The following is a 12,823-nucleotide window of genomic DNA, read 5'->3' as shown; positions in this document are numbered from 1 at the left end:
GGATTGAGGAACGCGCTGATTAGCCAGTTTCATATGTTGTGTGTGCAAAAATAAGCGCCAGTAAATTTAAAGTATATGCTTAACGGCCCAAAAACCAGGACATTTTCATCACTTTATAAAAAAAATAAAAAAAACAGCCACAACGGCCAGGACAAGACGTGAAACCATGACATGTCCTGGGAAAACAGGACGTTTGGGTCACCCTAATTTTAACTGTTTAACCGGACGTCTGCCTACTAATAGTCTACCTACAGCGACACTTAAAATGTCAACCTCCGGACAACTTGCACTTTGATAGATTAGGTTAGCCAGCCGGCACATGATGGATTTAAACAATGGATTGTCTTCTCAGTGGATGTCGTTTTCCATGGATTTTGAGTTTGACCATGTTAAAAAAAAGGTAAGCTGCAATCTAAGTTATATCTGCTGGGTTTGTTTGTTTGCGTGGTAATGTTTTCTCCTCCCCTTACTTATCGTGAGGCGTCCCCAACCCAGACAGCATGGTAACATTGATTTAATGTTGAGTTTTGATCCAAACCATCATTTTGGTTGTGTCATGATAGAAACACGGAAGCAAATGCAAGTTAACTCTTTTCTCTTTATTGTAAACAAGTTGATGATAGATAATGTCCAGGGCGAAACAGGATAGTGGCGCAGGGACTTCGATGGTCAGATGTGCCGTGATGAAGGGTGATGACGTGACGTGACAAATCCAGGGTGAACATCCACGGGGACACGAACAGGAACGAGGAGACACCGAGACTGGAACAAGACGAGATCACACACCGGGAACCACATACAACGATCTGACAAAGGAGATGAGAATTGAGTGAGCATATATAGGTGCTGAGATGAGCTGCAGCTGGTGACGGAGTGATGAACTTGATTGTTGATGAGTGCTGATCAGCCGACACGCCCACACAATCAGCACGCAACATACAACAACAGAAACACGAGACAAGAAAGAGGCATAGGATTTATGAACCGTGACAGTACCCCCTCCCCTAGGAACGCCTCCTGGCGTTCCCAGGCTCCCTTACCTGCCGATTGTAATCATCGATAAGGGAGTGATCCAGGATGTCTCTAGCCGGTACCCAACTCCTCTCCTCCGGACCGTAACCTTCCCAGTCCACCAAGTACTGAAATCCGCGTCCCCTCCGCCTTGAGTCCAGAATACGACTGACCGAATAAGTAGGTTCCCCATCTACGAGTCGCGGCGGGGGGGGGGAACCGGGACTGGCGGATTAATACGAGCAAAAAAAACGGGCTTAATTTTGGACACATGAAAGACGGGATGAATCCTCCTGTACACTGGAGGAAGATTGAGGCGGACTGTCACCGGACTAATGATTTTAGTGACAGAGAATGGGCCAATAAATTTAGGAGCAAGCTTATTAGAAACGGAGCGGAGAGGAATGTCCTTGGTAGAAAGCCACACTTTAGAACCGACGACATACACGGGAGGCTTACGCCGGTGGCGATCGGCTTTGGCCTTAGTGCGCGCCCCCACTTGGAGTAGAGTCTCACGGGCTCTAGTCCAAGTGCGGCGACACCTCTGGATGAAGGCGTGGGCAGAGGGGACCGCGACTTCGGATTCCAGACTAGGAAAAATAGGTGGCTGGTACCCTAAACTACATTCAAACGGTGATAGGCCCGTGGATGACACTGGCAACGTGTTGTGGGCGTACTCCACCATAGACAGTTGCTGACTCCAAGAGGAAGGATTCTTGGACACTAAACATCGCAACGTTCTCTCCAAATCCTGGTTGGCTCGCTCAGTTTGGCCGTTGCTCTGGGGATGAAACCCAGAGGACAGACTGACAGTCGCACCCAGGCATTTACAAAACTCTCGCCAAAATTTGGACACAAATTGGGGTCCTCTGTCAGAAACCACGTCTATCGGGAGGCCATGTAGCCGAAAGACGTGATTAACGACAATCAACGCTGTCTCCTTGGCTGAGGGTAATTTGGGCAAGGGAATGAAATGGGCCGCCTTCGAGAACCGGTCCACCACGGTCAAAACTACCGTGTGACCCTGGGAGGGTGGGAGGGCGGTGACAAAATCTAGAGCGATATGGGACCAGGGTCTCGAAGGCACCGGCAGCGGTTGAAGTAACCCATCTGGAGGGCGATTGGAAGTCTTACCTGTGGCACAAACTGAGCAAGCCAAGACAAAATTGTGAACGTCACGAGCCATGAGAGGCCACCAGAATCGTTGCTTGACCAAAAATTTAGTGCGATTAACTCCTGGATGGCAAGCCACATTGGAACAATGTCCCCACTGAATCACGCTGGACCGTAAACCCTCAGGCACAAATAAACGATTCGGTGGACAACGAGTCGGAGGCGTTACCCCTTCTAAGGCCTTCTTGACCTTCGATTCGATCTCCCATGTGAGTGTAGAGACGAATAGAGACTCTGGTAAAATGCACTCGGGAGTAGACGGGCGTTCGGAACGGTCAAAAATACGCGATAAAGAATCGGGTTTGATGTTTTTGGAACCCGGGCGGTACGAGAGAGTAAAATCAAAACGACCGAAAAAAAGAGCCCACCGAGCCTGCCTGGAGTTTAGTCTTTTAGCTGTCGGAATATATTCCAAGTTCTTGTGATCGGTCCAGACGATAAAAGGTACCCCCGACCCTTCTAACCAGTGGCGCCATTCCTCCAATGCTAACTTGACTGCCAATAACTCTCTGTTGCCAATGTCATAATTGCGCTCCGCAGGGGATAAACAATGAGACAAAAACGCGCAAGGATGCATCTTATCGTCTGAGGAAGAGCGCTGGGATAACACTGCACCTACCCCCACCTCTGACGCATCGACCTCCACCACGAACTGACGTGATGGATCAGGGGTTATCAGAATGGGGGCTGAAACGAAGCAACCCTTTAGTTTGGCAAACGCAGTCTCGGCTGCGTCTGACCACCTGAACGTCGTTCTGGGGGAGGTCAAGGCGGTCAGAGGTGCGGCTAGTTGGCTGAAATTGCGAATGAAACGCCGGTAGAAATTGGCGAACCCCAGAAACCTCTGTAGGGCCTTACGGGAATCTGGGCTTGGCCATTCTACCACAGCCTTAATCTTCTCAGGATCCATGCGCATTCCCTCAACCGACACGATGTAACCTAAGAAAGGAACAGACTGTGCATGAAAATCGCATTTCTCCGCCTTGACAAAAAGCCCATTCTCTAGCAATCTCTGAAGCACTTGTCGGACGTGTTGCACATGTTCCTGGAGAGACGAAGAAAAAATCAATATGTCATCCAGGTAGACATATATGAACTGATCGACCATGTCTCGCAACACGTCGTTGACAAGTGCTTGGAAGACCGCTGGGGAGTTGGACAGCCCGAAGGGCATGACCAAGTATTCAAAGTGCCCCCTGGGGGTGTTAAAAGCGGTCTTCCATTCATCCCCCTCCCTGATGCGGACCAAATGATAAGCATTACGTAAATCCAATTTCGTGAAGATGGACGCTCCCTGCAACCTCTCGAAGGCTGAAGACATCAACGGCAAAGGATAAGTATTCTTTACCGTGATGCTGTTCAGCCCCCGGTAGTCAATACAAGGTCGCAGAGACCCGTCCTTCTTCCCCACAAAAAAGAACCCCGCCCCCGCTGGAGAAGAGGAAGGACGGATGAACCCTGTTGCTAGAGAATCAGAAATATATTTCTCCATGGCCTCCCTCTCTGGAACAGAGAGTGAATATAACTTGCCCTTGGGCGGAGACGTACCTGGCAGTAAATCTATGGCACAGTCATAGGGACGATGCGGGGGAAGAGAAGCAGCCCGAGACTTACTGAACACCTCCTTCAGGTCCAGGTACTCCGCGGGCACGTTAGATAAATCCACTGCCTCCTCCTGAAACACAGGGACAGAAACAGACGGACAAGCAGACACAAGACAAGACTTATGACAAAAACTGCTCCACGCAGACACAGAATTGGTTAGCCAGTCCACTCTAGGATTGTGACGGGTGAGCCAGGGGTGACCAAGGACGATGGGTGCGAGGGGAGTGTCCAGAATGTAAAAGGAGATGATTTCTGTGTGATTTCCTGATGTGATGAGAGTGATGTCTTCGGTGATGAGTGAGATGGTGGGAAGTTCCTGGCCGTTAAGAGCGTGTACTGAGATCTTGTGTGTGAGGGGTCTGAGGGGAACTTGGAGTTTGCGTGCAAATGAATGGTCCATGAAATTACCCTCTGCCCCAGAATCCAGCAGTGCTCGACAGTCGTGAAGGTGAGTTGACCATCTCAGTCTTACCGGAAGGAGAGTAGATGTGGATGAGGACTTCTCGGCGGAGATCCCACCCGATAGTAGCCTCATACTTACTATCGGGCTGGGCCTTTTAACGGGCAGTTATAGGCGAAGTGGCCCGCTCCTCCACAGTACATGCAGAGGCCCTGGGATCTCCGCCTCTCCTTCTCCTCCCGGGAAAGCCAGGCTCGACCCACCTGCATGGGCTCGTGATCGCAGACAGGGCTGACCGCATCCCCGCCTCCGAATCGTTGGCCCTCGAACCCTCCTGTGGGGCGACTGGGCAAAGTGCGTCGATTCATTCGTGATAACCGTGCGTCCACTCTTAATGCCAACGCAATCAGGTCGTTGAGAGAAGCTGGCAGGTCCATGGCATAAATCTCCTTCTGGACGCGGTCAGCCAGCCCATGCAGGAACATATCCCACTGCGCCTCCTCGTTCCATTGGCTCTCCGCCGCTGGAGTCCGAAACTCGATGGAGAAGTCTGAAACGGATCTCTCTCCCTGTCGCAAATCGGCCAGCATCCTTGCTGCCTCACGTCCAGCGACGGCCCGGTCGAAAACTCGTTTCATTTCGGCGGAGAGCTCCTGGAACGAGGCACAGCATGGGTCTTGATTCTCCCACACCGCTGTTCCCCAGAGTGCCGCCCTCCCAGTCAGCAGCGTCAGCACAAAGGCGACCCTGGTTTGCTCGTTGTTGAATGTTCTGGGCTGAAGAGAGAAGTGCATGGAGCATCGTGTTAAGAAAGCTCGACAGAAGTTGGGTTCACCTGCATAGGACTCAGGAACTGGTAGGCGGGGCTCCGACTGGGAGGGATTCTCTGGTGGTGGTGGGGGAACCGGCGGTGTGGGGGGCGCAGCGGGACCTCGCAGATGTTGAAGCTGTTGGGTGAGCCCGGACACCTGCGCCACTAGAGCCTGAACAGCGCGAGCTGTATCACTGAGGTTCTTCTCCTGGGAGTCCATTCGAAGTATGCTGCTGTTCACGAATTCATCCAGCGATCTGGTGGAGCTACTCGCTGCTTCCATCAAACGGTCAGATCGTTCTGTCATGATAGAAACACGGAAGCAAATGCAAGTTAACTCTTTTCTCTTTATTGTAAACAAGTTGATGATAGATAATGTCCAGGGCGAAACAGGATAGTGGCGCAGGGACTTCGATGGTCAGATGTGCCGTGATGAAGGGTGATGACGTGACGTGACAAATCCAGGGTGAACATCCACGGGGACACGAACAGGAACGAGGAGACACCGAGACTGGAACAAGACGAGATCACACACCGGGAACCACATACAACGATCTGACAAAGGAGATGAGAATTGAGTGAGCATATATAGGTGCTGAGATGAGCTGCAGCTGGTGACGGAGTGATGAACTTGATTGTTGATGAGTGCTGATCAGCCGACACGCCCACACAATCAGCACGCAACATACAACAACAGAAACACGAGACAAGAAAGAGGCATAGGATTTATGAACCGTGACAGGTTGACATCAAAATTTCAATGTTTAAAGTGTGTTGGATCAGCATTGAAATTTTGATGAAAGGGAACAGCACACATGGGTGAAGACAGTGACATTGAACTAACATTGAGTCTTAGTTCATGAGCACAATATCTTGCAGGCATGTATCTGTGCAAAACACTACTGGGTGTTTCCCAATCAGTGGGGCGTTTCAGTTTATGATGGGCACTTTCAATGGTGTTACCTCATTTGCTCTAATACACTGGGGGTATGGTTTAGGGGTGGGCCCTCATGATTTTAGCAAGTCTTTTGAAAAATGGTTGAAAAACCAATTGTAGTTTGAAAATTGGCACTAATTGGTATACGCCCATTTTGGTTTTGCATGTGGGCTTCTCAGTAGTTAATTGATGCTTCCTTATTGAGAGAAAACACAAGGTGCGTCCTATACGGAAGTCTTGACATGCATGACCTCTCTGAGTTTCAAACAATGGTGCATATAATTAATTCCTGTTTTTAGCATGCTTTTTACTTGCATTTTATTTATTGTTACTAAATCTACTAACATACATTAATTTTCAAAGTAAGTAAGGTGTTATAAGGTAAAATAAATCACACAGATAGCATGGGGACATTGATACAATGTTGAGTTTTGATCCAAACCATAATTTTGGTTGAGATTGACATTTCAGTGTTTAAAGTGTGTTGGATCAGCATTGGAATTTTGATGAAAGCCAACAGCACACATGGGTGGAGACAGTGACATTGAACTAACAATGATTTGTAGTTGATGAGCACAAGATCATTCAGGCATCTCTGCAGAACACTAGTGGGTGTTTCTCTATCAGTGGGGCGTTTTCAAACCACAATAGGCATTTTCAACCGCTTTACCTGATTTGCTCTAATCCATTGGGGGCTTGGTTTAGGGGTGGAGTGGTTTAGCAAGTCTGTTGAAAAATGGTTGAAAAACATTTATTGTAATTTGAAATTGGCCACTGATTGGTAAACGCCCATTTTGGTTTTGCATTTGCACTTCTCAGTAGTTAATTGATGCTTCCTTATTATAGAGAAAACACAAGGTGTGTCCTATACGGAAGGCTTGTGTGTTTGACATGCATGAACTCTCTGAGTTTCAAACAATGGTGCATATAATGTATTTCTGTTTTAGCATGCTTTTTACTTGCATTTTATTTATTGTTACTAAATCTACTAACATACATTAATTTTCAAAGTAAGTAAAAAGTGTTGAAATAAATTGTACAGTAGCATGGGGACACTGATACAATGTAGTGTTTTTTCATCCAAAACATGTTGAATCATCATCGATATTTTGATTAAAGGCAAGAGCCAAAATGGAAGTGGGTGATGAAAAATTATCTCCAATTCATCTTTAGCCTTGATTGATAAAATTCTACAATATTTAGCTGATCTCTAGGAGCTCATGAGCATGAATAGTAAACTTGACATAGCCTATGTTTCTGTTACTCTACAATTACTCCAAGGCATTCAGTAGGAGGGGTTAAGGCTGATGAGGATGGATAATTAAAGAAAAGAGAAGCACACCCTTAATCATGCTGACATTGAATAAGTATGAATAAACATTCATATTCCTGAAAAAGTATCAAACGTAACAGTTCTAAAAGGTACAACTCAAAATCAAAGATGTTTTCATGTGATATTCAAATAGATTAATGGTTTAGCATTAGGTAAATCTGCAGCTTTAATGAAACAGCTTTATAATTAAGCTGTTCCCACAAACTAAATTCAGAACATTTCACTTGCTACAATAAATAGGTTCTTGGTAAATTAGGTGCCATAAAATTTACAAACCGTCAACATACTGAAGTCTTGTGTATTATAGCTCTTCCATTTGCAAATGTTCAAAGCACTAAATGTAAAATATATTGAAACAGTAATAGAGTTTAGATTATTTTAAATCAGTGATACTAAAATCATGTTCTAACTGTCTGTATTCATAAATAGTTAAAAGTAAATGTTATATTTTCAATATATTTTTATTTGACTTTATGTATGTATGTATGTATGTTATATGTATGAGAACTTATTTTACTTTTTCAGAGAATCCAAAAGAAAAGAGGCACAGTCTGAGCCAGATTTTATCAAATTGAACAGTTGCACCACTTGCAGCAATAATGACTTCACGGTGGTCAAAGAGGCGTAAATTGAAATCAATGATTAAGTCCACAGAGTCAGAAATACTACAACAATTCAATGAAACCAGTGCACAAAATTCTGTGTCAGAAGAAAATCATGTTGAAGCAGTAAAAGATTATGTTGAATACCCTAAAGTTGTTATAGACTCAGCTGGTTCAGATTGTAATGATTCAGTCACAGATGAGTTCCCTGGTGGGGTGTCTGATGAGGTTCTGTGGCATCCAACCAATATACACAATGTTAATAATGACACAGTCAACTTATCAGACGTTGACTCTGATACTGAGTCAGAAGCTCCAACGAGTGAGTTTCTTTTAAGGAGTTTGCGATATTGGGCCTCAACCTTCTCAGTCTCACTTGCTGCACTCAGTGCACTTTTAAGTATTTTGAGAATGTTTCATCCAGAATTGCCCACAGATGCCAGGACAATTCTTAAGACCCAAACCCATGTATCTACCATAAAGATGGAAGGTGGGGAGTATTATCATTTTGGCTTGGCAAAGGGGATATTGTCTTGTTTGAAAAGCTTAATTCTGCCTGAACAATTGAAAATAGTTAAAGTACAGTTCAATTTAGATGGCCTTCCACTTTTCAAAAGCTGTACACTTCAGTTCTGGCCAATTCTTGCCATTGTCAATTGTGACTATACTAAACATCCCTTCCTCGTTGGCCTTTACTGTGGTATGAAAAAGCCCAAGTGCATATTTGAGTTCTTAAAGCCATTTATTGATGATTTAGCTGATGTTCTTATGGGTGGTATTGTTTACAATGGTCAAAACATATTGGTAGAAGTAAGCTCTTTTGTGTGTGATGCCCCTGCCAGAGCCTTTGTTAAAAATATAAAATCTCACAATGGCTACTCAGGCTGTGACAAATGTGTTCAAGTGGGTGAGTGGCAAAATAAAATGACATACCCAGAAACTGATGCAAAGTTGAGGACGGATTCTGATTTTAATGATATGATTGATGAAGACCACCACTTGAACCAAAAACTTTCTCCTTTAGCTGGCTTGGTAAAAATGGTTACCATGTTTCCATTAGATTATATGCACTTGTGCTGTCTAGGCGTCACTAGGACACTTTTGAACTTATGGATCAGAGGTAAAGCACATACTACTAGGTTGTCCACTCAAACTGTAGCTGACATTTCTGAAAAGTTAAAGCTGCTGAGTTCCTACACGCCGGTTGAGTTTAGTCGGAAACCAAGAGGGTTATCAGAAATTGACCGCTGGAAAGCTACTGAGCTGCGCTCTTTTATGTTGTACACAGGCCCTGTTGTGCTTCAGAATAGCATTCAAATGCCGATGTAAACTTTATGCTGTTTTCTGTTGCAATGCATTTGCTTTTATCCTCTGGAACCCCAGAGGCGATGATTGATTGTGCTCATGAATTGCTTGTCTCATTTGTATGCCACTTTGGACAACTGTATGGTAAACATGAAATAGTCTACAATATACACCAGCTCACTCATCTGGCTGAAGAGTATCGTCTCTTTGGACCTTTGGATAATGTGTCAGCATTTCCTTTTGAGAATTATTTAGGACAAATAAAACGTCTTTTGCGCAAGCCTCACTTACCCTTACAGCAAGTTGTGAAAAGGTTATCTGAGATGCCAAGTCCAGATTCACCAAAGCCTCATGAGTGCAACTTAAGTCAGACACATTTTGACGGTCCAGTGCTCCATAGCCTTAGTCTTGGCAAACAGTTCAGAAAAGCTGTCACTGAAAAGTACACTCTGTCAATAGTGCAAGGAGATAATTGTGTACAAATAGTTGGCCACATTGCTATTTTAAGAAATATTATTAAGGTAGATGGAGTAGGGATTTTTGTCCTGTTTTAAAAGTTTCACAATCAAGAGTCATTTTTCTCCTACCCATTTGAGTCAACCAGCATAGGTTGTTATAAAGTTTGGGAGTTGCATGACAATCTAGATATGGCCAGGCTCCAAGATATTAAGCTGAAATATTTCCTCTGTCCTGACAAGAATGTTTTCATTGCCATGCCACTCATCCATATGACATAATTAATTGTTTGTAGATTAAAACATGATTTTGCTGTTGTAAGAAAAGCTTGTACTTAACATAATTAGTTCCTGCTTTTCCATCTCCAAGGAAAAGTTTACATTTCTAATCTTGTATTGTAGGGGAGTTATTTTGTTTTAAAAAATGAAGCAGTGGTGCATCGTTCAATTTCAAAATGGTGGCACAGAAATTGTGCCACACAGCTGGCTGATTGGAAATAAGCTTCTTTGGCCACCATATCCACCCAAAGACACAGCCAAGATACGGGCTGCAGTGAAAAAATATGAGCTGCCTACTGAGGAATGGTTGTCCTATGAACCTGTTAGACACCTTGCAATTCGGGGTAAGTGTATAAATTAATATGAGTTGGAATTTGAATTATTGTGGACTTTATTACACTCACAACATATAACTTGCAGCCACATATGAAGAAGCTGAGAAGGGTTTGAAAAGATACCTACAGGAGAACTGCGACACAAGTGACATTCAGTCTGAAGTAGAAACTGAGAAGTTTAAAAAAAGAAAATCCAGGTAACACAATTAATGAATGACAAGGGGAAATAATAATCATAACATGAAATTCCTAGATGTATCTGAAGTTTTATTTCTCTATTAGACACAATCCCATTTACAACACATCTGATACAGAAGAGGAAGTTAAAAAAAGAAAGCTCTGCCCAGCTCGTAGACTTCTATTTCCAGGTATAACAGTGATGTTATGTAACTAAGACTGAGTGGCACAATATATGCAATTGTTCCATTTATGTGGACATTCCAAAATGTAATTTTGCTAACATGTAAAATCTGTTTCACTGCAGTCTCCAATAAAATGCAGGCTCCTGTTCAATCAGCTTCCAGAGTCCAGACCTTTGTCCAGCCCTCTAATCAAATTCTGCCTAACCATCCCTCCGAGTCCTCTGACCAGATGTGCAGCAGTTCTCCATACTTGACTGAGTCAAGTGACTCATCAGCCCTGCCTGCCATGTACCCCTGCCCGGAACCATCTTCCAAGGATCATGAGGGTATCCATTCCAGAAGTGCTTTGGCAGTTTTGCAATGAGACCAATATTTGCTTTGATTTTAATGTCCAGCTTCCTAATTTCAGGCAGTTTACACCAATATACAATACTGTTACTTTATCCTAAAATATAATTTGGTTGCTAATCTGCGAGTCTGTTCACTAGCAATAGTTTTTTCTTGTTGCAGATGCAAGGGATTCTGCAAGAGAGTTAATGAAAGGCAAGTGCAGAGAAGTTTTCCTACTTTCCTTATACAGTATACATGTTAAATATGTTTTGACCTGTAATGTTTTTTATTCTCCACAAGATGTTGCTTTACAAAAGTTGATCGGAACTGTAACTGAACTTGTAAAAGAAGTGAAGGAACTGTGTGAGGAATGTCAGGAATTCTTCAGACAGTCCTTGCCCTCAAAGCAACCGCTGCAACCGTTGCCTGTCTCAGTCCCTCTGCACAATAGTGATGAGCTTGAGAGTGCAGAGGAGATATTAGCATCCAGTGAAGCAAGGACAATAATGGTTTGTGGTTCTATGTTGACCATTTTGTTGTTAACCCATTTTTTTTTTTTTTTTACATTTTACATGTTCTCTCTGCTTTGTGTTCACATTTTGTATGGCAGGTAAAACACTTCAGCATAATTGGAGGAACCTCATTGGAAGTTAGGGTCCGTCGCATGCTTTCTTGTGCACTGACCAATGAGCTGGCATCATCACTAAATTGGGCTGGGAAGATGGTTAAAAAGCAGTCAAGGCAAAAGAGGGCATTCAAGGATACGTTCTTGAATATGTGTATATTTGGTGAGTTATTACTATCAATGATTTTAATTGTCGTTCTGCCTTTTGTGTTCCCAGAAATTGACCTTAGTTCATCCAATATTTCCCTGTTCCAGTTCCTCCATTAATGTATTAAATTGCATACATTTCATATCCTGTTGTTTTTCTTTTGTTAGATGCTATGACTTTGCAGATGGGTGTGGGAAAAGTTTCCCAGTATGAATATAGTCAGGCAGTCCAGAAATGGCTCCGATATGCACCGTACCGTGTGGGCGGAACTGCACTTCAAACAAGTGAAACTGTTCCGTCGGTGCCTCCAGATACAAATTAATTTGCTTTTTTGTTCATTGGTTTATTTGTTTATTGGTTTACTTTTGAGTCTGTATGATTTTTTTTTTTTTTTTTTTTTACATGGAATTGAGTGCTTTGAGTTGAATGAATTAAAAGAACAAAGACTGGAAAATAAAGAAGAATGTGATTGAAACAGTGTTTTTAATTTTTTATTAATATAGTTGGTTGAATATTGATTCAATGTTATGAGCATGTTTTTGTCTTCAATATTAATAATGTTTCGAATGTGGGTGCAAAAGTGACGTTGAAACATCACATTGTAATGTTGAAGCAATATTAACACCATTTATTTGTGGTTGAAATCTAAACATTATTTCAATATTAATCGAGGGTGCAAAAGTGACGTTGAACAACATCACTTTGTAATGTTGAAGCAATATTAACACCATTGATTTGTGGTTGAAATCTAAACATTATTTCAATATTAATCGAGGGTGCAAAAGTGGCATTGAAACAACATCACTCTGTAATGTTGAAGCAATATTAACACCATTGATTTGTGGTTGAAATCTAAACATTATTTCAATATTAACCGAGGGTGCAAAAGTGACGTTGAAACATCACTTTGTAATGTTGAAGCAATATTAACACCATTGATTTGTGGTTGAAATCTAAACATTATTTCAATATTAATTGAGGGTGCAAAAGTGACGTTGAAACAACATCACTTTGTAATGTTGAAGCAATATTAACACCATTGATTTGTGGTTGAAATCTAAACATTATTTCAATATTAATTGAGGGTGCAAAAGTGACGTTGAAACAACATC

General features: G+C 43.0%; 1 protein-coding gene and 1 long non-coding RNA gene across 2 annotated transcripts; both read left to right on the top strand.

The window, feature by feature from the left end:
* Positions 1-7,869: 7,869 nt before the first annotated feature.
* LOC311091843 (uncharacterized protein) lies at positions 7,870-11,259 on the top strand (the record flags this gene model as incomplete). Its single annotated transcript, XM_084127951.1, has 7 exons — positions 7,870-8,194; positions 10,100-10,255; positions 10,332-10,443; positions 10,529-10,614; positions 10,731-10,934; positions 11,119-11,132; positions 11,239-11,259. 7 exons carry the CDS (start codon positions 7,870-7,872, stop codon positions 11,257-11,259), a joined length of 918 nt encoding a protein of 305 aa, XP_083984077.1.
* Positions 11,260-11,266: 7 nt separating this feature from the next.
* LOC311091953 lies at positions 11,267-12,260 on the top strand. The gene is made up of 3 exons (XR_014608189.1): positions 11,267-11,447; positions 11,549-11,726; positions 11,879-12,260. It is a non-coding gene; the product is annotated as an uncharacterized lncRNA (long non-coding RNA).
* Positions 12,261-12,823: the final 563 nt, after the last annotated feature.

Source organism: Abramis brama (assembly GCF_963993115.1).
Source record: "Abramis brama genome assembly, chromosome: 11".
NCBI classification, from domain to species: Eukaryota; Metazoa; Chordata; class Actinopteri; order Cypriniformes; family Leuciscidae; genus Abramis; species Abramis brama.
The sequence above is the reverse complement of the archived record's forward strand: the minus strand, read 5'-3'. Positions and strand labels throughout refer to the sequence as shown.